This window comes from Micromys minutus (assembly GCF_963924665.1).
Source record: "Micromys minutus genome assembly, chromosome: 1".
Classification (NCBI taxonomy): Eukaryota; Metazoa; Chordata; class Mammalia; order Rodentia; family Muridae; genus Micromys; species Micromys minutus.
Genome location: NC_137969.1, coordinates 132,227,201 through 132,254,467, shown reverse-complemented (window position 1 = coordinate 132,254,467; position 27,267 = coordinate 132,227,201). Strand labels below are relative to the sequence as shown.

The 27,267-nt window shown below is 41.2% G+C and overlaps 1 protein-coding gene across 1 annotated transcript; it reads right to left on the bottom strand.

Annotated features, from left to right (window-relative positions):
* Nucleotides 1–3,268: 3,268 nt before the first annotated feature.
* On the bottom strand, nt 3,269–25,313 carry EXOC1L (exocyst complex component 1 like; the record flags this gene model as incomplete). The annotated part of the gene is made up of 3 exons (XM_080918376.1): nt 3,269–3,535; nt 11,846–11,976; nt 25,193–25,313. 3 exons carry the CDS (start codon nt 25,311–25,313, stop codon nt 3,269–3,271), a joined length of 519 nt encoding a protein of 172 aa, XP_080774502.1.
* Between the last annotated feature and the right edge of the window lie 1,954 nt (nt 25,314–27,267).

The window sequence follows — 27,267 nt, the reverse complement described above, 5'->3', positions numbered from 1 at the left end:
CGAGCATCTTTTTAAGCTTCCCAGTGCCATTTGTAATTCATTTCCTGTGACCTGTCTGCTCATACATTTTCCAATTTGTTACTGGTCTTTTTATTAAAAAAAACTGCTTCAACTTTAGAAGTACATATATACATGTTTGTATGCAAGTTGTAATTTGTTTTGAATTTGTAATATATATATATATATATATATATATATATATATATATATATATATATACTACATATATAGTATTGTTTTTCTTTTACATAGTTAATATTACTTACCCTGTTTCTGGATTTTGAGTAATAGCAAGGAACTCTCAATCTGTGCAGAGTTTACGTACTTTCCTTCTAGTAGACTCAAAGATAACCTTTTCCTTTTATATCTTTATTATTGCCCAGCTCATTCACCACATACCCCACCCATTTAAAGTGTGTAGTATATACTGCTTATTCATCATTTATTTCTAGTTATGTTCAATATATAGCACTCTGCTGACCAGTTTAGCCATTTTCAATGTACAAGAAGGTGGCAGGAGACGGTGGCAGCATTAGTCACATTTGATGAGTTGCTCCACCATTTTTAAAACTTTTTTTCATCACAGAAGCTGCATAACAACTAAGAAACATTTCCGTTCTTTTCTCCTCCAGTGTGTTAGCTTTTCCTCTAGTCTGTCTCTGACTTCATCTACTCCATATACTTCACAAAGTCAAATCATGCAATGATTGTCCTTTCATTTGTGGATTATTTAACTTAGCACAATGTTTTCCAAGTTTATCCACATTGCAGCATGCATCAAAACTTTTATCCCTTGAAATGCCAAGTAACACTCCATTATTTGACTATACCATATTTTGTTAATTCATTCATCTTCTGATGGAGACATGACATTTTCTTCTTTTCGTATTACAAAGAATGCTGGGAACACAAAGATGAGACAACTTATAATATTATGTTGGCATATACCTTATAATATTATATTGGAATACAAATACCCATTTAAATCACTGCTTTGAATTTTCTTGGGTCTGCACCTAGGAGCAAACTTTTGGGTCATTTGGAAAGTCTCTCTCTCTCTTTTTTTTCTTATAACTTTATTTAAAAAAGAGAGATACATGTACAGATTTTTAAAAACATTTTGGCATAAAACTATATAAATATATTTTTTTGTCATTACTTTATATTTTAAAGGCTTGATAGTGTGCATTGAAGTCTTACTAGTTACCATAAGCATAAAGTACATGTAAAACAGGATGTAACCTGGAAATAGTCAAAGTTTTCATGGTGTGTATAGATTAAACATATGATTTTTAAATACTGAAAATTGCCACAAGGCTATCTTCTTAGATCTTGAGTTATTAACGATTTAAGGTCTAGGTGTATCCCACTCTGAGTGGGTGGAATGTCTCTTAAGGACATGCCTGTATGGAAGGAGCCACCCTGAATGGTTCACTCCACGACTGCCTTTGAATAGCACTGCTCAGTTCTCTCTTTGCCTCCCAGACACTATAAACAAACAAGTCCTTATAGTAATAATACGTGTTTTATGACTCAATTCAGAATGATGAGTCCATTGATACCAATACTTTAAGAGACACTTTAGTACTGAGTATGACTTAATAAGGTACATTCCAGCTTAACTGAATTCATTTTTGTCCTCACCTAAATGGCAGGGTTCAGAATGGTACCCTAGCCACCAAGACCTACATTTTTGTAAGTCCCCAGTAGGTTGTGTTCTGCAATCCTGGTTTTGTCTGCATCTTTTCTTTGGACCCATGACTCCGCGAGGCTGGTTCTCATACATTGGGAGCGGCTTGCTCCAGTGTTCCCTCAAACCCATTTCTTACAAGGAAGTAGTTTCTCACTGGCAATGGAAGAGGCTCTGCATCCTCGATGAGTCTTACCTCCCACGTTTGTTTCTTAAAGACCTAGTTATCCCAGTGAATGCAAGAGCAGAACTGATTTAACACGTGGCTTTTGATGGGCATTCCCCAGTGAACTAGAGGTGCTAAACATCTGTCTCATGCTCACTGGTTATTTGTGTATTTGTAGAAATAGCTGTCAACATCCTTTGCCCATTTTTAAACAGGGTTGTTTTGTGTCACTGAGTAGGGTGTGTGTGGGGGGTATTAAGTCATTTTCATACAGATGATTTGAAGGTATGTTTTCTCCCCTCTGAGGCTTGTTTTCAATTTCTTGATAACACCATTTAGTGCAAAGATATCTTTTCTTTTTATGAAATCTGGATTAGTTTTTTTTCTTGCTTTTTTGTTATGGTTTTTAGCACGATAGGAATCCATTTTCAACCCCAAAGTCCTTAAGATATACCCTAATATTTCATTCTAATAATTTATGGCTTTAGTTTCTATGTGTAGGCTATTGACTAATTAAAATTTTTATAGCTGGTGTGAGGTACATGTGCAGCTCAGGTCTTTCGTCTGGATGTTCAGCTATCGCAGCCTCATCAGATGAAGAGATCATTCCTTCTCCCTTGGGTGAACTTGATAGCTTTGTTCTCTGGGACTATGTTTATGCTAATACCATGATGTTTTAATTATAATAGTTTCAAAGTGAGTTTCAAAAGCAGAAAGCACTAGTCTTCCAACTTTATACTTATTTTTAACTTTTTGTTTGCTTGTTTTTATATTTTGATATGCTTGCAGTTCTGGATGATTTTGAAGATTGAATTTTCCATTTTAAAAATATTATACACACACACACACACACACACACACACATATAAATGAGCACACTGTAGCTGTCTTCAGGTTCACTAGAAGAGGGCATCAAATCCCATTACAGATGGTTGGGAGCCACCATGTGGTTGCTGGGAATTGAACTCAGGACCTCGGGAAGAACAATCAGTGTTCTTAACCACTGAGCCACTCTCCAGCCCCTGGATTTTCCATTTTTACAACTCAAACCACTAGAATTTTTAGAGGAATTATCTTGGATCTGAAAAACCGTTTTGAACAGAACTGGTATGTTGAAAAGACGAAATCTTCTTATTTATGAGCCCAAGATCTCTTTTATCATATTTTTCTTGATTCCAATTTAGCTCAGACCATACAACACCTTCCAAAGTTACTAAAGAACACAGTGGACCAAGAGTCTCAACTCTTTAATGACTGCACTCAGACACGTTTTATTTCAGTTCTCAAAGCTTTGTCTTACTTTAGTATAAATAAAACCCATCAGTGAAGAGGCAAAACACACTCTTGACTATCAGTATTCAGTTGGGGACCCACTTTCTTCGGACACTGATGAAGGACTTTGGGTTACATCTTCAGAGTGGCAGGGGACACAAGGACAAGCACACGAGATTGAAAGCATAAAAGCATATTCTCATGAGGACTAGGCAGTCCTTATTGTTGGAGGACCAAATGGAGTCATCATTTATGTAAGTAGAGTCGAAGTTCACGATGTGTAAGTCCTTCTTAAGATATACGTGGTTCAGCCTGCTCACCGTTCGAGCAAAGGAGTACTTGGAGGCACAGCTGTAGGCCTCCAAGCTGTATACTTTCTTGAAGTGCAGATCAAAAAATGGATTGTCCTAGAAGAGAAAGAGGGACCTGATTGAGTTTTCATTCAAGGCGATGGCCTGGATCCCCATATTGTGCTGGCTGTGCCTACGGACTGTATCGCTATCAGGCATCTTTCAAAAATCTGCAGGCCAGATTTCCAAAGCTAGGAGCACCAAATGGAACTGCTTCTTAAAATCACCAGTACAATCATTGCTTGACCCTGACTCCAGAAGAACTCCTGGAACCCACTCTAGCCAGAGAAGCAGCTAGGCTAACTGCAGACCTCTGCTACTCCCTCCTCTCCTCCAAATCCAATCGCCCAGTCTAACCCCATCTCTGTAGAAGACCACCTGCTTGCTCTGCCTCCACTCCCATATCCAGATCAAGTAGATGTTCATCAGCTTTCCTCCCCACTCATTCTGTTATCCCAGACCACAACTCCAGCAGGCATCCAGTGAGAACCTGCCAGCCAAGCCTGCCAAAGAGGCAAGCAAGCCAGCAAAGGAGCTAGGTGAGCTTCAGATCTTTACCCCCACTCCTCTCCTCCAATCCCACCCCCATCTCATCCTCTGTAGCAAATTAGCTGTTGTGGGCTCTCCTCACACTCTGCCCCTACTCATGGGTCCTAGAGGAACAATGTTGGTGACTATCTCAGAGGCAAGAAGGCAGTTCAATAGAACGTGACTCAGTAGCCAGTGTTGGCTCAAATATTGAGAGTCTGACCTCCAGTAGTTTCTCTTAGACATATTTAAGCACAGCACAATTTGGTAAAATGTTTCCAGGTTATAATTAACTCAATTCCATGTGTATGACAAAGATTAAGCCATGACTATCTGGAAATGTTTTGTAAAGTACAAATGACATCTTTCATAAAGATAGGTCCTATAGATTGACTGAGGAAGCAAATGCAAGATAATTGCTTAGGGGAGAATCTGGTGCCATCTTGGGTCACACAAATAGTGCAAAAGTCACCAGGCTATTAATCACACCCACTCCCAGCTTTCTGGGCAGGTATACCTCTTTCCCTTTGAAGAGATACCTCTGCACATTTAACATTCCTAGTTTCCCTGGAGATTTATCTGTGAGCTTTATCTGCATGCCTCCTACAGAACACCTTGCTTTCCTCCTTCCTGTGGGCCCCTGTCAACCCTACCTAATCCACCCCTTTCACTTATTTAAGCGTCAATACCTAGGAACATATTTTAATCAGAAGCCTTAATGTCCACACTTATCAGGATCCCAGAAGAAATTTGTACCAGGAAACACACTGACATCATTGTCTCCTGAGCATCAGAGAGGGCAAAACCAAAGAACAAAGCACACACTTGACAAAGACAATTTTACATTTCGGCACTTAGAGTCACAACCTTCCCTATAGAAAAGTGACAAGCTGACTGAAAATGGGATCAGAGATACAACACCTTTTACAATCCTCTTAAATAATATAAAATCTCCAGGTAACTCTAACCCAGTAAGTAAAAACCTTAGGACACTAAAGAAAGAAATTAAAAAGCACATCAGGAGATGGAAAGAACTTCCATATGCATGAATCAGTAGGGCTGATATTGTAAAAATAGCCATTCCCACCAAGAGCAATCTACAGATTCAGTGCAACCCCCATCAAAATTTACAACACAATTCTTCACTGATCTTGAAAAGACAATCTTTAGCTTTATACAAACACACACACACACACACACACACACACACTAGAGAGAGAGAGAGAGAGAGAGAGAGAGAGAATGGGGGGAGGGAGAGGAGAAGGGAGGGGAGAAGGGAGACCCAAGGCTAGGTAAAACAATACAGAATTAAGTAAAAGTACTACTGGAGGTATCATTATCTTTGACCTCAAATTGTACTGCAGAGCTATAGTAATAAAAATATGGTATTGGCATTGAATTGAATTGAAGACTCAGACATAAATTAACACCTTATTTTTTTTTTAAAGAAGGCAGAATAGACTGGGGAAATGGCTCAGAGGTTAAGAGCATTGTCTGCTCTTCCAGAGGTCCAGAGCTCCATTCCCAGCAACCACATGGTGGCTCACAACCATTTGTAATGGAATCTGATGCCCTCTTCTGGCTTGCAGACATACAGGCAGAATGCTGTATACATAATAAATGAATAAATCTTTTTTAAGCCAGAAATACACATCAGAGAAAAAAGACAACACTTTCAAGAAACCATGCTCATCAAACTGATAGCTGCATGTAGAAGAATCCACATAGATTCATGCTTATCACTATACATAAACCTTAAATCCAGATAAATTACAGACATCAACTTAAAGCCAGATACTGAGCTGCTAGAAGAGAAAGTAGGGAATAGCCTTGAACTCACTGGCACTGGAGATGTCTTTTTGAACTGAGATTGTTAGCACAGGCACCAAGATCAGCAACTAATCTAAACAGAGAATTCCCAAAAGTGAAAATTTCAATGGCTGAGAAACACTTAAAGAAAGGTTCAATATTTTTATTCATCAGGGAAATGCAAATCCAAACTACCTTGAGCTTTCATCTTACACTTGTCATAGTGGCTAAGATCAATAACTCAAGGGCCAATTCACGCTGGTGAGCAAGTCGAGCAAGGGGGAACACTCATTCATTGTGGTGGAAAGGCAAGTGTGTACAATCATGTGCAAATCAGTGTGGCAGATCCTCAGGATAATGGAAATGGATATCCAGCAATAGCACTCTTAGTCATACACCGAAACGATGCTTCAGCCTACCACCCAGACCTTGCTCTACCATGTTCATTGTTGCTCTAGTCATAGCAGCCAGAGATTGCACATGATGTAGGTGTCTTTCCAACAGAAGGATAGAGAAAATGTGGTACATTTACACAATGGAGTATTAAAAAACAAAATCATGAAATGTGTAGATAAATGGATGAGACAAAAAACAACAACAACAACAACAAAAAAACCCAAAACAAACAAACAAACAAACAAACAAACAAACAAAAAAAAACCCCCGACCCTGAATGAGGTAACCCAAATCCTGAAAATAATTAAGGTATATATCCACTCATATGTGGTTTGATAAAGAGACTAGGGGTGAGGAAATGACAGATCTCCCGAGGAAAAAGAAATAGATATAGTTATAGATAAGGTGGGGCAAAGACTGGAATAGGGGGATCAAATGGAGAAGGAAGGGGGTCAAAGAAGATACTACAAGGAGAGACAGGTAAAAATAAAGACCAGTGAGGGGTAGTACAAATACCTCATCAGTAGAAGTTTCCTGAATTGGCCATCTCTTGTCACCAAATGAAGCTCCCAGTACTGGATTGAGTTAACATCAAATTGAGTTGTTGGCCAACAGGGTCCCATGGGAATCCTCAAAAAACTCGAGCTTTGAAAAAACTATAGATTACTCCCCACAACTGATGGCAGGGACCCATTGCTGAAAACACTTACACAACTCATTAAATATGGAGAGGCTGAGCCAGTGCCGACATAGAGCTGCTGCCCTGTTTGTTACAGGAAGGTACTTTGCATTCTACAAAGAAGAATTTTAACCAACAACTGAGCCACAAACCCTTTGATCAACAGTGGTGTCCTGCCTGCCAGATAGGCTAGGGCAATGGTGGAAGAGTCTGTGGGTATGACCAACCAATATCTGGTCTCACTTAAGGCCAACTCCACAGTATGGAACCCATACCTAACACTGCTCAGGTGACCAAGAACCTGAGATTAGAAAGCCTGTGGTGAAACTAAATATTCTGTTCAAAACAAAACAATACACAAACAAAAAAAAATACAAAACAAAACAAAAATTCCAACCCAACCCAACCAACCAACCAACCAACCACTAACCAACCAACCACCCACCAATCAACCAACCAACCAACCAGCCAACCAACCAATCACCAACCAACTGAACAACACAAACCTACCCAAACTTAGTAATGACATGACTCCTAATGAAATCCTGCTATAATCATAGATCAGTCCCTTGCTCAGCCCTAAATGGGTGTCTTTGTCAAATCTTTCCCCTTAGGGTTCAGGTAACTCCAAGAAAGAGAGAGGTGTTTAAAGTGTTAAGAGCCAAAGAGAATAGAAGACACCAAGAAGATAAGGTCCTCTAGATCAACATGATGAAGTCACAGAGACTGAACAGCATGCATGGCTCAGCACCAGAGTTTGGAGGAGAATTTCTGATTGATTAACCATGCTACTGGAAAATTTTCCCCAAACAAGTTTCACTGGGGAAGAAACTACTCTTGAGGGTAGGCTGCATGCCCAGAGGTACACAGCCAACAGAAAACAAACTCAATGGCATCTTTGGAGGTTCATGGTCTCATATTGTGTCAGGGTTCTTCCTGTTTCTTTTAAAAATTGTTACTATATTACAATAATAAATGTATATTAATTACATAATTAATATATTATATGATAATAATATATTAATTATATATGTTTCTTCTTGGTGTTTTCATGGGGTTCCTAAGTGTGCAAATGGAGTCTCTTTTTTCTTGTGCCTTCTCTTCGGCTTTTTTCCTTCTGTTTATTTATTTTGACCAATTCTGATGTGTTAGTCTTGTTTCTAATCTTATCTTATTCTTAACTTATTTGGTCTTAATTTATTATTGTCCCATAGAAGCCTGTTTGTTTTCTAGTGAAAGACAGAAACGGGGTGAGTCTGGATGGGGGGGGAGGGAGATCTGGGAGGAGTAGAGGTAGAGGTAGAACCCAAAGATGACTCCTGGCCTCATCTACATGGCAAGCACATTTACACAACACCTGCATGCCTGCAGCCTCCTACACACACACACACACACACACACACACACACACACACTTTAAAAAGGAATATTTAGATTGAATGTGGCAGTGCATGCTAGCATGTGGGAAGCTAATACAGGAAGCTATGCATGATTCTGAGGCCAGTATGAGATCCATAGAAAGTTCCAGGATAGCCTGAGCTACCTACTAAGACTATGATTATAAAACAAAGATAAACGGTGTATAGAGATACTGTGTTTTCAAGGCAGTGCACTGCCAGGCACGCCTCGTGACTGTTTGCTAGTCTTCCTTCTGACAGTTGAAGGACAGTTACAGAGAATCCCAACCAAAGGGAATCACACTGACTGCACCTGCAGGTATTTCTCTCTCCCAACACTTGACCCTCATCCTGTGGAAAAAAAAAATCTTTCATGCCTTTGAAGTACATAGAAAAGACCAGTGTTTTCCGTCAGCCTAATAATTGAGTTCAAACAAACACACATAGGATACACTCTCTTCTTCCCTCTCTCCTTCCTTCCCATTCTTTGTTTTCCCTCCACTAAAATTCTAGAGCTGAGAAGGAAACTCATGGATTTGTAGTAACCCTTTATGTATAATTGGGATAATAGTTTTCAAAGAGGTGACATTCATGTGACCCACACAGTGCCTGGAAGAGCCTAGAACAAGAACAAAGGCCCCAGTCAGCTCAAGACAGCTCAGTGCTGAGACACCAGTCACCTGTTCATGCCAGACACTCCCCAAATCCCAGATCACTTCTGTTTATGTATTACAAACAGAATTCAATTTCAGTCCCGTCTAACTTAAAGTCAACGGCTGGCCTGAGGTTGCTCTATCTACCACGTTATCATTGCCATTGACAAAAATCACAATAAGTACTGACTCCAGAGGATTCAACCCCAAGAGAAGGAGGTGCACATTCCCAGAGCATCCAGGGAGAGAAATCTTCGAGAGAATGGCTGTCTGGAGACTGTAGTGTGTCTCCTGGCAATCCAGTGTTGCAGGTCCTGATGTGAGGTGAGAAGAAGCAGAAACGGTGAGCGTTCCTTCTTTATCTGCTTCACCACCAAAGACCAGGATCTTCACAGTGAAAAGGGGGAGAATCAGTGATTTCGCAATGGAATTGGAGGCCAAGAAAAGTGGAGAAAAAAATAGACCACAGTTGAGGGCTTCCAGAGGATCCAAGTCGACAGCCTTCGTTTATATGTCCCCAGGTGCCGGCTAAGTGCGGCGGGAATAGTGATGCTGTAAGTAGTATTTGGGAGAGAGAGAGGGGAAAGACAAAAGACAAAGGGGCTAAAAATGAACGAAGATGGCTAATTTCTGAACCGCAGATTGGTAAATATTATACTGATCAGATAAACATCACAGTCAATGCAATATAAATATTTGGTAAATGTGGAGAAGTGTAATGAAAAAAAAACTGTACCACCATCCCTCAAGAAATTATTAAAGTTTGATTCATAGTTAAATTCATAGACACATATGTTCACTACATGGAAAGTAGGAGGTTTAACATTTTGCATTGGGTATAGACTAATCTAACTTGTAGACATGCCATAATTCACTTAGCCAGTTTTTGAGTCCTCAACATTTAGGTAAAATATATTTTCAGCAAATGTTTGAGTACTTAGGACACAAAACAATGATGTAGCTCAACTCTCTGGCTGAGCGCCTTGTCAATACACCCAGTTTTAAAAGTGGGATTTCTAGGTGAGCACAAAGGGAGTAACAGAGCATGATAGTCTAGGAAAAGCAACGTGTCAACATCTTGAGTGGAGCAATCAATCAGTTAACGGCAGCATCAAATTATGGCTGTCTGAATAGTCACTGTAGGTCCTGATAGTCTATAAATACTCAAGAAATAATGGAGAATGAATGAGTATATGAATTCCTATTGATCAAGGAGCTGGAGAGAGGACTGGAGGAGCTGAAGGGGTCTGAAACCCCATGGGAAGAGCAAAATGATCAACTAACCAAACCCACCACAGCTCCCAGGGACTAAACCACCAGCCAATGACTTTGCATGGAGAAACCCATGGCCCCAAGTGCATATGCAGCAGAGAATATCACCTTCTGACATCAATGGGAGGAGAGGCCTTTGGTCCACTGAAGGCTTGTTTTCCCAGTGTAGGGGAACGCCAAGGTGTTGAGGTGGGAGAGGGTGGTTAGGAGAGGGAGCACCTTCATGGAGGCAATGGGAGGGGGAGGAAGATGGAATTGGGGGAAGGGGATAGCATCTGAAATGTAGATGCAGAGAATATCCAATAAAAAATAAACAACGGATCTAAAGAAGATGAATTAATAGATTCCTGAGAGTCTAGATTTTTCCACTTAAAAGTTGTGTGACCTACAGCAAGTCAGTTAGTCTTAAATGTTATTTTCTTCATCTATGAAATAGTATCAGTGATAGAATTTCATCCATGGAGCTTAATGGTGAGGTAAAATTACGTGTTATATGAATACAATTGTGTATATTATATTATGCCACATTTATATCATATTTACCTTGGCTCCTGTCCCTCTTGTTTACTACATGTAACATGTAGGGTGATAGCTGATGACAGATTTCATAGCAGTAGTGACAATAACCATCTATTCCTTACAGGTGAGTACTTGGCCCTCCCTGCTTTACCAGTTTGTCATTGACTTGAACCAAGTCTTTAAGGTTGTATTAGGCTTGTGTTACATCACAGTGACGATAAAACATTGAGATATGAGGACACCCAATAGGTCAGAACAATGGATGCACTAAGAACATGCAATCATTAAATAATAACTAAAAGTTAGTTTATGTTTTGATTCATGCAACCGTAACACCACAGATACTAACTGAGACCTTCATTCAGCAGAAGGCTAAGGTAAAAAATGGAGTCATGGTCCCAGAATTGTAGGAGCTTTCGAAGGGGAGCGCGGTTACCATGCATTTGCATCTTTAATGAATGTGTTACGGGATGGGCCATTGTGAGTAGGATTTATTCAATGGGAAATCTGGGACTGGGGTAAGAGCGGGGTGATGGGTCTAAGCAGCAAGAGACTTAGCTCTGTGGACATAGAGGTCAGCGGTGAGGAATGGCCTTTCAATCAACAGACAAGTACAGGCGCAGATGGACCAAGTGACAGGGGATGAGATGGGGACAGAGTGGCTGTCCCCGTTCAGCGCTAAGTCTGTAGGTTTTCATTGGAATCCTTCTGGAAGACGAAAGGGGCTTGCTTCCAGAAGGAAGGACTCCACCAAACCTAACAAACAGTAAAGCAGACAAAACAAAGCAGCAACAAGCTGGGTTTGAGAAAGGGGCATTGGAAATGTCTTCTGTTTGGGAAAGTTGCAGAGTCGACTGATAGATTGGGTTTAACCTGTCAAGAACAACTTAGGAAAGATGCTTTTTAAATTTAATAGACAAAATTCAGATTCCACCTCATAAAAGCACACCATAAAAGCCAGTATAGATCACCTCAGGAAATTAATCCATACCACTTAAGAACGACAAAATGTCATCTTCACACTTCGTACATGCCAAGAATCTATAAAGTAGGACACCAATAACGATCTCCAGCGTATCGATCCCGCGCTGCCTTTATAAGATGCTAAACTTACGGTATCTGCTTCTTTTCCGTCAATCATCCGCAGATCATTCAAGGACCACCTTTTTGTTACTTCATACTTCTCATCCAGCCCAACTCTGAAATGCTTCACCATGGAGATTTTTACTTCATCAGTTTTGGTCACTGTAGGACAGAAAAAAAAAAAAACACTCAGTTTATACAAACTCTTATAAAGTCTCCAAGTTCCATTTCAGTATTTATTTACCTCCCCTTTATTTAATGACCTTGTACACAAATTATAAGTACACTCCTTGTATGAACCAACCCTGGTGTAACTGAGCATGGCCCTGGATTCACTTAGGACGTTAACTTTGTTTTGTGACAATTGTCTGTCCAAGCAACACACTCTGGACTTTGAGCTTTGTTGGAAAGGGCGTCTCATTTGGGCAGCAACTGAAAGGCTGGGCATGAGCAGCTAGCTGAGGACAAAATGTCCCCCAGACCAAGTCAGACTCGGCTAATGACAATGTGAGAAAATACGGTACAAATGGCAAAGAACTCGGTGGAGCAGCGATTCTGTGTTGAAGAGCGACCAAACCGCACTGAGACACTTCCTTCTAGACATGCTGTGGGACTTTGAATACAGAAGTGTCTGTGACACACCTCTTGGGGACTTGTGTGGTAATGTTTGGGACTGTCAACCCTCTCAACATGTGTCCAAGTCCAGTGTTCAGACTGTGTCCCCAGCACAGGTCCCTCTAATATCCCACTTGGAAAGGCCCGGAGGAGATCTTTTCCCTTCCCTACTTAATGTGAACAAAATGAGAGTAATAATAGCCTGCTCCTAAAATCATTTATCTCTGGTCCCATTGGAATACTGAGTTCGTCTATTAAAATTATCAATGAAGGCTGGAGAGATGGCTCAGCCGTTAAGAGTACTGACTGCTCTTCCAGAGGTCCCAAGTTCAATTCCTAGCGACAGTGTACTCACATATATAACATAAATAAATCTTTAAAAAAATAAGTACTCAGTATCTACTGAGTACTTTCTATTTGCTGAGGAGATTGTAGATGCTACAGAGAGACACAGAAGAAACCTGGCTTCTGCCCTGAAGACACCCAGGAGCTTAGTAAGAAGACTAGACTGTCCCTGGACCATATTTACTGGATTATTAGAAAGAGGTGAGAGGAGATAAGATGCTTAAAGTTTCCTTTTCAGCTGCTTAGTGTTGCCCGGAGAGCTGTAAGCTGACTGTGTCTTTGAGTGAGACTGGAATTTGTTTTGAGAAAAGATTCCTTCTGGTTCTGGGAGGTTTCCTTTGGGAAGCTGCTGCGGCTTGATGGGTTTGAACAGGTCCTCCAGGTTCTTGACCGGCAAATTTCAGCTGCATTGAAACAATGTTCAGAGGTGGGGCCTTTAAGGTTGGGTCATGAGGTCAGAGACCTTGTGAAAAGATCAGTGGTGGCTTTTGTGGGGGTGTCAATAGTCTGCCTTCCCTTTGTGAGCCAGGGATCAATAAAATGGTGCCCCATGAAGGGAGTTTTCTGGTAGCACAATGCATGGATCCCATTAGAGAGGGAAGAGAAGGTGCAAGGAGCTTGGGGGAGCTCACTTTGTGAGCTCTGGTGTGCAGTGTTCTCGAGTGCAGTGTGGTTTACATGAGGTGATTATCTCTAAAGACGAATTATCACTCACTGGCGTTATGAAGAGAACACGAGAGGAAATCTGACTCGTCAGGAAAAGCTAGAGCACACACGTGACTCAGGAAAGCACCTGGCAGAAATTCACGGCTGGAATTTTTCTTTCTTTTGCCAGAGGATGTTGGTAGGTAGCCTCGGAGTGAATGGTGTGTGGTTGGTAAACAGAAATCAACAAACTGAGGTAAAGTTTCAGGTGGGGCTTTGATGACATTGGCTTAGGATGCTACAGAAAGGAAACCAAACACCGATACCGAATCCAAATGGGAAGGGTGTGAGGAAGATGGGCCCAATGGCGGGATAAAAAGCTTCTGATGTACACAGATGGGGTTGAGATGGAAGTTTCATACTTTTGAAATGGTTTGAGGTTTGTGTGTGTGGAACGGCTTTCAAGGATTAGTGGGCAAATTTTCAGAGTTAAGAAAGTGAGGTAGTGCAGAGAAAAGATGGCAGCTGAGAGGCTAGAGGAGAAAGGGAGATGCAGGCCCAACGGTGGGATATGCCATGGAAATCAGAAAAGGAGATAGCTCCAAGTTTGAGAGCATCCCCATGGATCCATTGAGGTAACACGGAGAGGCACAGGTCTGAATCTAACCCGAGGAACTGACGTGGGGAAGATCACTGGTTCCTGTCCGGAAGACTGTTCCTCCACAGTGACTGGAGAAAGTGGCTTGCAGGGGACAGTTACAGGTTTCATGTACACTGTGCGCTGGGTCCTGAGCCAGGTAAGATTTTAAGAGCTAGCAGGAGGGGAGTCTAAACGGTATGATGTAAACTGCATATTCTAGGGATTTAGAAGAGAAGGGATGACAGATTTGGGGTACAGACATCAACTACAGGTCTTAACTTGGGGCCAACAGAAGCTGAGTCTCTAGAATCTTCCCAACATTGTGCAGAAGCAGGTGGGTTTCTGCACTTCTGTATTTCTCTAGCCCCAGAAAAGACCCATGCACATGGATTCAGATGTTAGCTTTGGGAAAGAGCAAAACCAAGAGGGCAGACAGCAGGCTGCTGGGCTGAAGTGGAGGTACTGAAGGTTTCATAGCTTACAGTCAGAGGCAGCTGTGTCTGTCAAGTTAGGAGTTCTCAACCTGCGGGCCACGGCCCCTTTGGCAAAGCTCTGTCTCCAAAAATATTTTCATTACAATTCATAACAGTAGCAAACTTACAGTTATGAAGTAGCCACGAAAATACTTTCATAGTTGGTGTCTTAGGGTTTCTATGGTTGAGACAATACACAGTGACCAAAAAGCAAGTTTGGGAGGAAAGGGATTATTTGGCTTATACTTCTGCCTTGGTTCATCACCAAAGGAAGTCAGGACAGGTCTTAGGGTTTTACCGAGGTGAACAGACACTATGACCAAGGCAACTCTTATAAGGACAACATTTAATTAGGGCTGGCTTACGGGTACAGAGGTTCAGTCCGTTATCATCAAGGTTGAAGCATGGTAGCATCCAGGCAGAAATGGTGCAGGAGGAACTGAGAGTTCTACATCTTCATCTGGATGCTGCTAGCAGAATTCTGGGTTCCAGGCAGCTAAGATGAGTGTCTTAAGCCAATGCCCACAGTGACACACCAACTCCAACAAGGCCACACCTCCTATAGTGCCACTCCCTGGGCCAAACATACACAAACCATCACAGGACAGAAACTCAAATAGGGCAGGATCCTAGAGGCAGAAGCTAATGGAGAGGCCATGGAGGGGTGCTGCTTACCGGTGTGCTTCCCCTGGCTCGCTCAGCTTGCGTTCTTATATAGACCCAGGGATGGCACCATGCCCAAAGGGCTGGATCCTCTGCCATTGATCACTAATTGAGAAAATGCCTTACATCTGGATCTCATGGAGACATTTCCTCAATTGAGGCTCTAGCCTCTCTGATGTCATGTGACACACAAAACCAGGCAATAGAGTTGGGGGTGACCACATGAAGAACTGTATTAGAGGGTCACAGCATTAGGACAGTTGAGACCACTGAGTCAAACGGTCCACTTCAGGACTCTGTTATTGTCCCAGCTTGCTGTCTCATTAGCAAGAAATGGACTGAGAAACAATAAGGGTAAAGAGATTTGGAGAAATAATTGGACATCGTATGAAAGCTTGACTTCAAGGAGCAAATCCCATGACATAGTCTACAAGTTATGAAAGCCAGCCGATCGGCTGTGGAACCACTCAGCCCCTCATTCACTTCATTAAGCTGATAAATACTTAAAAGTCCCCTGTGAACTAAGCACTGTGCTAGGAATTGAAAAAAAAAAAAACATGAATTCCCATAGGACATCATTCCAGCTCTCACTGAGAATGCAGAGAACGGGGCGGGGCGGGGGGGGGGGAGTTCAGAAGAAAAGATGGGAAGGGTGCTATCTATGGTGCTATGAATGAGACCAGGACAAGGCCAAAGAAGGGCGTGGCCAGGACAGTAGAGGGGGGCGTGGCCAGGGCAGTAGAGGAGGGCGTGGCCAGGGCAGTAGAGGAGGGTGTGCCTATCTGCTGGAGGAAAGGCTCCAGGAGGGAGTGATCAGAGTTGTAAAAGGCAATAGAACTTACTAGTATGAAGAAAGGGATAAAGGCAATTGTAGGAGTGTGTGGGTTACAGGCATGAAACACGCGGCACTTTCGAGTCACGGCAAGTATTTGGTGTTGCTGGCATGAAGCAAGAATGTAGACAGGTTAGTCGGAAGAAGGTCAGGGAGGAGTTAGTTCCTGAAAGGACTAGAATAGGTTCAGATGTTATTCTGAAAACATATGGGCGCTGTCACTGAAAGTTTTTTTAAAGAAGTGGAGAGGCTGTGGTTTAAATTTTAGAACATTCTATTTTTTTTGAATGAAGAAAAGATATTTATTCTTTAGACTTTCTTTGAAATATATATATATATATATATATGCAGGTAGTTTATTAATTAAATTAAATATATTTAACTTAGGATATCTTATAGCCTGTGTTTTTATTGAATTTTTGTCAGTTTCATACACATATACAAATGTATGTGGTGTATTTATTCTCATGACCCTGACTTACCCTTTTCCACTCCTGCTGACGGCCTTACTCTCCCTGACAACCTCCTCCTTTATGCTGTGTGTGTGTGTGTGTGTGTGTGTGTGCGTGTGTGTGTGTGTGTGTGTGTGTGTGTGTGTGTGTGGTGTATGCTCTGTAGGTAGCCACAGCTGTGGTATGCTGGCAAATGCAACAGCCATGCAATATTCAGAAGATCATATCCCACAGCATGCCTGCCCATCTTCTGGCTCTTACAATCTTCCCTCCTGTTCCTCCTGCTGTTTCTCAGCCCTTGCATGGCGTGAGTCCATGTCCTGTTCAACAGTCACGTCTTCTCGGCACTCTGAGCAGTTATGAAAGCATTAAAGCATCCTTTTGGGAGGTTCCATAAGGATGGGTTGGAGGTAGGGGAAGGAAAAGGGATGTCAAGAAAGCAAGCCTTACCAGACATCAGCAGTGGCCATCCTTCTTTTAATCTAGATTCAGAAAACAGCCTGTCTGAAAGTTAGGCGCTTATAAGATGATGTAGGACCAAGAGAGCACAGCCTCCTTAATTTGGCAAAATAACCCACTTTAGCGCCAAGGATGCTCCGAGGGCCCTCTTTAGCCAAGAGCCAGAGGAGTCTGCTGAGGCTGGAGCTGACCCAATCTCTAACCTCCACACTCCACTTGAGCTTCGTTGCCAGCTGGAGTTAAGCGGCCATTTCCACATTAACGCACTTGCAGAATGGAAACGGAGCAGTGTCTTAAAAACCCAAACGTGTTTATAGAGTGTGAACGTCAGAGAGTTGTTTTCTCTTCCTTAGAGGCTCCGTTTTGTACCCATGGTTTAGGCAGTGATGTCTACAACCCTAGGAACTTCAGAAGCAACCTGTTCTGGGCTTAAGACTTTATCCTGTAACCCCCCACCCCCAGGTTTTATATTTTAGTACTTTCAGAATTCCAAACTTTGAAGCCATCACTATTTCAATTTTAACGTAGGCCTTGTCATTAATAAATTCTTCCATCACCTTAAAAAGAGCTACCAGTATTTAGGAGGCTAATGGGAAAGGAGCTGGCCAATTGATTTAAAATAGCCAGGATCGAGGAAATGTGAAACTCACAGTTAAGTCCCACAGAAATGCATTAAATAAGTAGATGCCTCTTTTGTTTCATAATCCAGTGTTATATAATGGTTTTCATCATTTAAATTAAATAATAGGAGAAGTTATTGTGAAATACTTTTTTAAAAGCCTTGGTGAAACGCCACACTGCCTTGCTAATGCCTTGCGGTTGTTGAGAAAGCTATGGTTGATTTCACCAAAATCATATTGTCAAATACAATTTTCTAGAAATATCTATAAAATCCATTTCAGGCTACACTGTGGGTCTTTAAAATATTAAAATGATCGGCTTTAAGCAACTTAGGTCCTGTGTTATTGGTACAAACAAACAAGACACGTAAAAGAGAAACTGATTTTGTAGGAACAAAAGTGCCAAACAAACAAACAAACATAGAAACAAAAAGTCATCCTGCAGGGTTTATACCAGGTCTGTTTAATTGGCTCCATTCTAGAATATTCTCAGTGTTCCTACTGAAAGCAACATGGCTGAATGGTTAGGCATGGATGGAGCTGGCTCTGAAGCCTCCATTTGTTGTCAACCGGTTTCTGATCTTGGGTAACCGTAATTTGACTTCTGTAAGAAGTGACACATACTTGATGGTCTTGAAGTGTCTGTGCATGCGCTAAGAGGTACAGTTATTCTTACCAGTGAGATGTGGCGGGGAAGCAGAAAGAACCTTAGGTTCAAATCAGAACGATTGGAATCCTAAGGAATCTGATCGTAAAGTTAGCCTGGAACCTTAGGCTAATTACTAAGTTCTTGTGACCATGACTTATGACCCTCATCAGAAACACGTCTCATCTGCATGGAGCTGAAAAGAGTATGTCATACAAATGGCCCCACACCTCTCCCTTTTGTCTCATCTTCACAGCTTCATCTTAATAACGAAAAAGTATTTTTTCCTTCTTCAAAAATTTAAGGTTTCTAGGCATGCTGCAAATGATGTAGATTGATTTGTAGATCATTTTGATTTTGACATCTCCAAAGTGCTCAACTAACTGTGATAACATCTGTCTCAGGTAACTGATGGATGAGGATATAGTCTGTGTTGTTGATTTTATTTATTTGTTTAGTGTGTGTGTACTGTGTTTACACAGTTATAAATCTCTCTCTATGCATGTGTGTGTATGTATGTGTGTGTGTATGTATGTGTGTGTGTATGTATGTGTGTGTGTATGTGCGTGTATGTGTGTGTGTGTGTGTGCACACGAACGCATGTGTGTGTATATCATTCCCCAGGACACCATCCATCCTATATTTGAGATAAGGTCTTTTACTGGCCTAAAAATCTAATTCAAGGATGGTCCTTCCTCTGCCTCCCAAGCATGGGAATTATAAGAACACACAGCCATGCCAGGCCTTTCATGGGGGTCTGGGAATGGAATTCAGTTCCTGATGCTCACACGGCAAGCAGGTTACCCACTGAGCTAGCTCCTGAGCCTGCTTGTTGAGTTTAATGATAAATAACACATCAGCTTGGATGGGTAAGCCTTTCACCGTCAGAAATGATAAGTGTGTAACTGCATAATTAACTGTATAACTGTCTATATAACATGTATACATGTCTATAGAACAACTCTAAGGAGACAAGGGGACCCAGAAGAGCTGGGATCTGATTTGGAAAGTAAGGATATCTTTATTAATATTTCTCCATATGCACTTTGATTGTGTATGTGTGTGTGGGGGAGGAAGAATTACTTTTATAGTCAAGATTACATATATCACAATTTTGATTGTAACCAAGTTATGTGATAACTTACATTTCATGTAGTTTTGGTAAGATGTACATTTATTTCATAGACTAACTGTATTCATCCCTTCTTTTAACAATCGACAATGGAAGGGCAGTCCATGGTTGATGTCTCCAAGTGTGTTCTCATGGGGAACGCAGATTTCTATACTGTTGCAGAATCAAGTGTGCTTGTAGCTTTATTATGGGGTGAAAACCAGCACACACTGGCCGTGTTGGTATGTATACGTGGCAGTTTGGGTATGTTATGGCCCACATATCGTTACACTGCCGTGTTGATAACATTTTTATGTATATAAAATGTTATATAAAAAGTATATATATACTTTTCAAAACTTTTCCTTCCACACAACTATCCATCAGCGGGACTGTTGGACTGTTCTTAAGTTAGTGTTGAAAAGTTTGAGCTATTTGATGAAATTGAAAGTTTCAGCACTTTTTAGTTTTGTGTTCTCTGTGAATCAGATCCTGGGAACTCCTGAATTTACCCACAGGGGTTCTGAATGAAGCCTTGGGGAGTGCTTTTAAGTAGCTTCCTCTGTGGGTTATTTTATTTAGCATTCCTTTATAAGGGATGTGAGTCAATTGTTCTTTTGTTTGTGTCACAGAGAAAGAAGTTCTGGGTGGCATCAAAACCTAATGAGTAGAAAAATTATGCTTAGTCAAATGTAAAGCTCACACCTTTAATCTCCAGCACTTGGGAGGTAGAAGCAGGTACTTCTGTGAGTTCAAGGCCAGCCTAGTCTACAGAGTCTGTCAGGACACTACACACAGAAACCCTTCTAAAGAAAATGAAAGAAAAAAAAGAAGTTATGTTCATTGTTTTATTAATTTTGATAAGTGTCACTTATTTTCAAGTTAACATTCATGATGTGCTTATATACTACACTATATTATATATGACACTATATTATATACTACACTATATTATTTACTATACTATGTTATATATTACACTATGTTTTATACTATACTATATTATGTGATCCTATATTATATACTACACTATGTTATATATTACACTATATTATATACTACACTATATTATACACTACACCATATTATATACTACACTATGTTGTATACTACACTATGTTATATACTACACTATATATTTTATACTACACTATAGTGCCTACACTATAGGTTAGGATCAGCAAGAGGGAGGACATGCTGTTTTTATCTCTCTGAGGTTGGATTGCCTCACTTAATATTATACAGTCTACGTTCATCTAAGTAAACAGCTGTAAATGTGGATATAGTATAATATTTAGAAGAGAGACTAAGTTTAGAAGAGAGACTAAGAGAGGGTAGCCTTAGGTCACAAGGCAGGACAGGATGTGGGCAAAAAGACACCCAAGGCAGGAAAGAGGCTATGAAGCTAATCACCTTTCATGTTTCAACTCTGTCATGGCTTTCTTTTCTTGTGGTAGATAAATGCATAAAAACCGTAGTTGGCAGAAAAATATAAAACTTTAAGCGAAGCCCCAATGGCTTCAGAATGGCCACTCTGACTGTGCAGTTCACTGAGATGCACAGAGTCTCACAGAGACTGGCAGCAGGCACTGGACCTACACAGGTTCAAGATAGATGGGGTCTCAGCACTCAGGGGGAAATAGACACGGATTCCCACCCCTAATCAAGAAGCTATTTGCAATTGATACCTGCTGTCAAAGGAAAAATCAGTTTTCTCCAGTGAAGTCACACTGATATATCAACCATATTGCTGGGGCAAGTCCAGGAATAGTCAACCAAAATAAAATGAACTCGGTGGTATTTTTGTGGACACCCCTCCCCATCTCAGCATTTTTGTTCTTACTGGTATTTTCCTTATTTGTTTTGATTTTATTTTTGACTCTTATCTGTTTTTATTTTTAAAGGCATGAGAGAAGGGAGGGAGAGAGCAGGGGAAGCAGAGAGGTGGAGGAGAAAGGGTATGAAGTCGAGCGGGTAGAAAGGTGGAGAGGAGCTGGGAGGAGTTTGGAGTAGGGTAAAACATAATCAAAATAAAAGATATTTTATGGAAAAAACAATTAGTGATTAAAAAAATCAGCCACAAAATCTTCAACCCACAATTTGTCCTGTCTACAAGATGTACAGGGATAAAGATGGAGCAGAAACTGAGGAAAGAGCCAACCAATGACTGGGCCAACTTGAGACCCAGGCCATGAGGGAGTCTACCCATGACATATATATATATATATGCTGGATGATGTACATATATATATGCTGTAAATTTATATTCATAGTAAAAAATAAAATATATAGGGAAAATAGATAAACTGTTACCTTTTGAATTATACACATATTCATATATAATTTTAAGTGTTTTTATACTTTCAAGAAAGCATTTTTTCAACCATAATTTTTGTTTTAATAAAAATCATTTTATCGTAATTAACTCACAACTAAAAACATTATGCAGTTAGATTAATATAGACACTCAAACACTTGGCCAGTTCCAATGCTATTTTTTAGTAATTTATTTATTCACTTTACATCCTGATTGCAGCTTCTCCTTCCTCCTCTATTTCCAGTTCCCCCTCTCATCTCACTTTCCCTATCCCCCCTTTCTCCTCAGAGAAGAGAGACCTCCAATGGCTATCAACCTGCCTTGGCATATCAAGTTGCAGTAGAACTAGGTACATCTACTGAGGCTTGACAATGCAGCCCAGTTAGGGGAAAGGGATTGGGAGGCAGGCAACAGAGTCAGAGACAGACTCTGATCCTGCTGTTAGGAGTGCCACATGAGGACCAAACTGCATAACTCTTACGTAAGTGTAGAGGGCCCAGGTCAGTCCGGTGCATGCTCTCTGGTTGGTGCTTCAGCCCCTGTGAGGCCCTAGGGGCTTGGGTTAGTTAATTCTGTGGGTTTTCTTGTGGTGTCCTTAACCTACTACAATCTTTCCTCCACCTCTTCTATTGGACTCACCAAGCTCTCTGCCTAATGTTTGGCTGTGTGTCTCTGCATCTGTTCCCATCAGTTGCTGGGTGAAGCCTTTCTGACCACAGTTAATCAAGGCTTCTGAAGCAAGTGAAGCAGAATAGTGCTATAAGCAGGTATATACCGTGAATGCTGTAGTGCTATAAGCAGGTACACCGTGAATGCTGTCATGGGTAGACTACATGGTAGACCACCCAAGGCTACCTTAAAGAGAACTGACTCTTCTCCCAACAGTCACCAGTTGCCAACAGCTCCTCAGCTAGGGCAGGGATTCATGGTCTCCTCCCCCTTCCAGGGTGGGACTTCATCTAGCTCGCACAAGCTCTCTCAACTGCCCCAAGTTCATTGGTACAACTGTCAGCAATGAGCCCATAAAGGATCATTTTCTTATCCTCTGTTTCACAGCTGATGAGCACAAACCAGGGCCAGGTTGCACAATGAGCTCTGAAGTCAAGAGTTTCCAGGCCTGTCTCACCATGCCCCTTCCCTTCCCGCTTCGTTTTAGCTAATACTGTGACACAGGTTTCCATTCTTCTCGTTACACATGTGACTTCTTTCCTCCCAGCTGCAGGCAACAGACCTCCTTCCTTCACCAGAAGACACTGCCTTTATCTGCCAGGAAAGAGTGGTCTTTAAAGTGGGGATAGACTTGTCCCAGAGAGAATGACCATGAAAAGCCTGAGATGCATGGGAGTAGGTAGGTCTCTGAGAATGGATGCCCCGTGTACTTTGTAGCCAATTACTGAGAGGGACGTTGAGTTTATAATGACTTATTTTGATACCAGTCACAAAATTACAAAGATTTAATAGAAAACAACCCTTGTTTTGAGATTGTTGCAAAAGATGGACCCTACTCAGATAAGGAGATAGTTCAGCCATGTTTAAATATATTATATTCTCTTTAATCAGAAACATGCACAATGGAATGTAACTACTCTGGACTAACAGGTCTCACAAGGAGGAGCCCTTGAATTAAAGAGCATAAAGAGGCAGTCACATGACTCTCCTTCCTGAAGACAGACAGTGCTTGAAGCATGGAGTCATTCATCTGCTTCAACAAGTAGCCAATGACTTGTTTGATCAATGCCAATAGATGTTTCCAAGTAGAACATGGCCATACTCTTAGGAGTGTCAAGCATCATTTAAACTGCTGTTTTGTTGAAATGTTTTGTAGTGGTCACTTTTGTATAGTGCTCCCAGACTGATGGGTATGAAGTACAGACATGAAATCGAGGGACTAACAGAGCTCAGTGTGTTAACCTTACATGGGAACCACGGAATCGCTTCTTCCTCATTTCAGAGAGGAGTTTGATTTTCGTAGTACACATCAGAAGCATAGAATGCCTTCCAAATGTTTAAATGTAGAATTAAGATATATATATATATATATATATATATATATATATATATATATATATATATATATACACACATATACATATAAGTATATATATATGCACATATACATATAAGTATATATGTATATATGTACATGTATATTTAAACTTAGAAAAAAATTAGTTAATTATATAAGTTTTGAAGAGAGTCACTAAGATACATTTGGTAAATTAGATCCATAACATATTCTGGCTTTTTTATTTTTAATTTTTTCTTTTAAAATACTGTTAATGCCACCTAATGAGAAGTTACTTGGACAAAGCAAGATTCATAGCAGGTAAAAATTCCTATACTTCATGTTAGAATGGGCATCCTCTTTAGCATAGTAGATAAAAATACTTTTGATTCAGTGATTTGATGGTGAGGACCCAATGTGGTCTATTAAGTAATTTTAATTTGTGTTTTTACATAATTTATTATTATGAGCTAATTAAGTCCTTTCTATTTGTTGATATGCCCAATGCCCATATTTCATATGTGTAGAAAAACATGCTTAGGTATTAGATACATATTACTATTCCTATTGTTGGATACATACTTTTACATGTATTAGAAATGATAAACCTTTAAAGAATTCTTAGAACTTTCTTCAAAAATGTTTGGCTTCTTCTTGACACCTTCCAAAAGCTTTTCTAAACCAGCTATCAGGTAGCTAGAGATAACAGTTGTCTGAAAATATACATTTGTCTTAAAGAGGAGCACCTCAACAATCACTTAGAGTTTCTGAGCTCCCTTTTCTCAGCCCCTGAAGGGTACTGAGAGGCATGAGCCACAGAAAGAGAGGGCTATACATTAAACTCAGTAATGACATCAACATTTACTTCTAAATTTATAAAAGGTCTAGAAAATCATAATTAATGCAAAAGCGAGTACATGGACAATTTTTGCATATTTTAAAAACAGGAAGGAAATATTTATTTTTTCTAAATACTGTATGTACCAGATATCTTCATTAGGTACTCTTCATGGACTAATTTCTATTATTAAAGTATTGGTATTGTTTTTCTGCAGGAGAATCTTTTGAAAAAGAATTTCTTTCTTCAAAATAAACTACCATGAAGTTTCAATAGGTCTTCCGAAGAAAAGTCCAGGGTTCTGTTCCTGTTCCAGGACAGAAAGTCATTGAGAATGGCTCTATAAGTTGGTTCTGCAATGCATTTAATCATATTCTGAATGCTACTGAATTTTTAAAACTACGCCTTTATACAGAAAAATTATATGCTGTGAAGCAAATCAGATAAAAAACTGGAGAAAAATTACCAAGAGAAGTACAGACCCAGTTTTGCTTCTGAACTACTCATGTTGTCTAACACATTGTTTTTGGTTTTTGTTTTTTGGTTCACTGTTGCCTTAAAATTCTGTAGGATACAGATTCCTTTACTTGGCTAATTAAACTCTGGAGAAGAGCCATGCATGTATGAGTTGGGTAGGAAGGCAGACACATTTCCCCTCTTTCCTGTGCACCTTTGAGCTCTTTGCATTTTGAAATGATATCAGAAAGCGCTGCTCACCTGACACACAGAGGTAATACCTGTCCTGGACCGAGAACTCGATCTCAATAAACTCGCAGAGATTCTGTGCCAGCGGCTTAAACAGTTTTTTCTCCAAGTCTTCCTTCACCAGCGAGGACATCTCCAGTTCCACCTGGCTCGTGTTTTGGTTCAAGATCACACTTCCCTTGCTGTTGCTGCTGCTGCTGCTGCTGTTGCTTGCTGCAGCTTAGACGTCTCCTTTGTGTGTGCAAGCCTCCGGTTCCCACTCTCTTTACCTTCTTACTGGTAGCAAAAGGCCAGGCTCCTGCCCGTGGGGGCCTGCTCACTGGCAGCCCCACCTCAGCAGCCTAAACTCGGTATTAACCCCCTCGTCATCTTCTTCATTCAGCATCCGGCCTGTGGCAGGCTGCTCTCAGGAGCTCTCCCGTGGGTTACTGATGGGGGATCATACTGACGAGCACTGACAGACGGCCACAGATGTACTTGGGGAGTCTCCGGGCCAGCAACCTTTCCCCTCTCACATCAGCACTATGCAGAGAAGGACCACTACTTCAGCGTGAGGCCATTATATAAATCAACTGTCTGGCGCTATTGATTGGTATCATCTTCCATTAAGAACTTCTTTCACTGCCCAGGAAAAAAAAAAAAAGACATCTATGCTTGCACCCAACGCTTCCAACAAGTCTTCTCTCTTTCCTCTGCTCTCCTGCAATGCACTCCAGCCTTTGTGTCCAAGAGTTTGCAGCAGTCTGTGGGTCTCGATTATTTTTAAAATGGATTTGTAAATGGAGCCACTTTAATTCTATTTGTGCCTCCACTCAAAGGAAAATATGTTCAGGCACCTGCTAGAGTGAAGCATTTGTGACATTTGTCCCTCAGGAGGATGAATTTCCCGTTCTCCAGGAGCATATGATTTGGTAGAGGAGGGTTATGCCGATTAAGTATTTGAACCATGAAAGCGAGAACACAGCCCAAAAGAGGAGAGGGGGAGGATGTCTGCATGAAGCCTCGCCATCACTGTCCTATTGCTGTGAAGAGACACCGTGATCAACGCGGTTTATAAAAGAAGGCATTCAACTGGGGGCTTACCTACAGCTTCAGGGGATGGGTCCATGACTGTCTTGGCAGGGAGTGTGGCAGTACATAGGCAGGCAGGCAGGCAGGCAGGCAGGCAAGCGATGGAGCAGTAGCTGAGAGCTTACATCCTGATCCACAGGCAGGAGGCAGATAGACAGAGGTGGGGGGACAGAGAAGCAGAGACAGAGAGAGAGAGACAGAGAAAGGGACAGAGAGATGGAATCAGAGAGACAGACAGAGAGGAACAGAGAGAGACAGACAGAGACAGACACACAGAGAGGAGACAGTGTGTGTTAGTCTAGCATAGGCTTTTGAAACCTCAAAGCCCACCCCCAGTAACATGCCTCCTCCAATAATTAGACCACGCCCCCTAATGCTTCCCAGATGATTCCATCGACTAAGGAACAAGCATTCAAATATATGAGCCTATGAGGGCCATTTTCATTCAAACCCTCCACGAGGATCTGAAGCAGTGGCACGTGAGAGGTCTGGAGCAAGGCTTGCAGAAGAGCACAGAGGTGGAGGAGGAGCCAAAGCCTCAGATCAGTAAAACCCAGGGGATGTGCTTCCTCTCCAAAATTCACAGGTGGGGAGAGCTGGGTTAAAAGCACTGACCGCCCTTCCACATGACAGGTTCACCCCAGCATCTCCCCAGTGGGTTTCATTCCCAGCGCCTACAGTGGCTTGCAACATTTATAGCTTTAGTTCCAAGGAGATCCTAAGCCCTCCGGTATCCACAGGAACAAGCCACACATACAGTATACAGACATACATGCGGCCAAACATCAGTCCACATCAAACAAATATAATCAATCTTTGAAAAAAAATTTACTGGAAGCCATTGGATTAAGAGACGATGTTAGAATAAATCTTGAACAAACTCAGCTAAACCCTGACCAAGGAATTTTCTGTTCTCCTAAGGCTTGCTGGGATCCCCATCCCTGTGCTGAAATTCCAGCCTCTCACTGCCATTGCCAAACTCAGTCATTCACTATCAACCGCATCCTGGTAGCCAA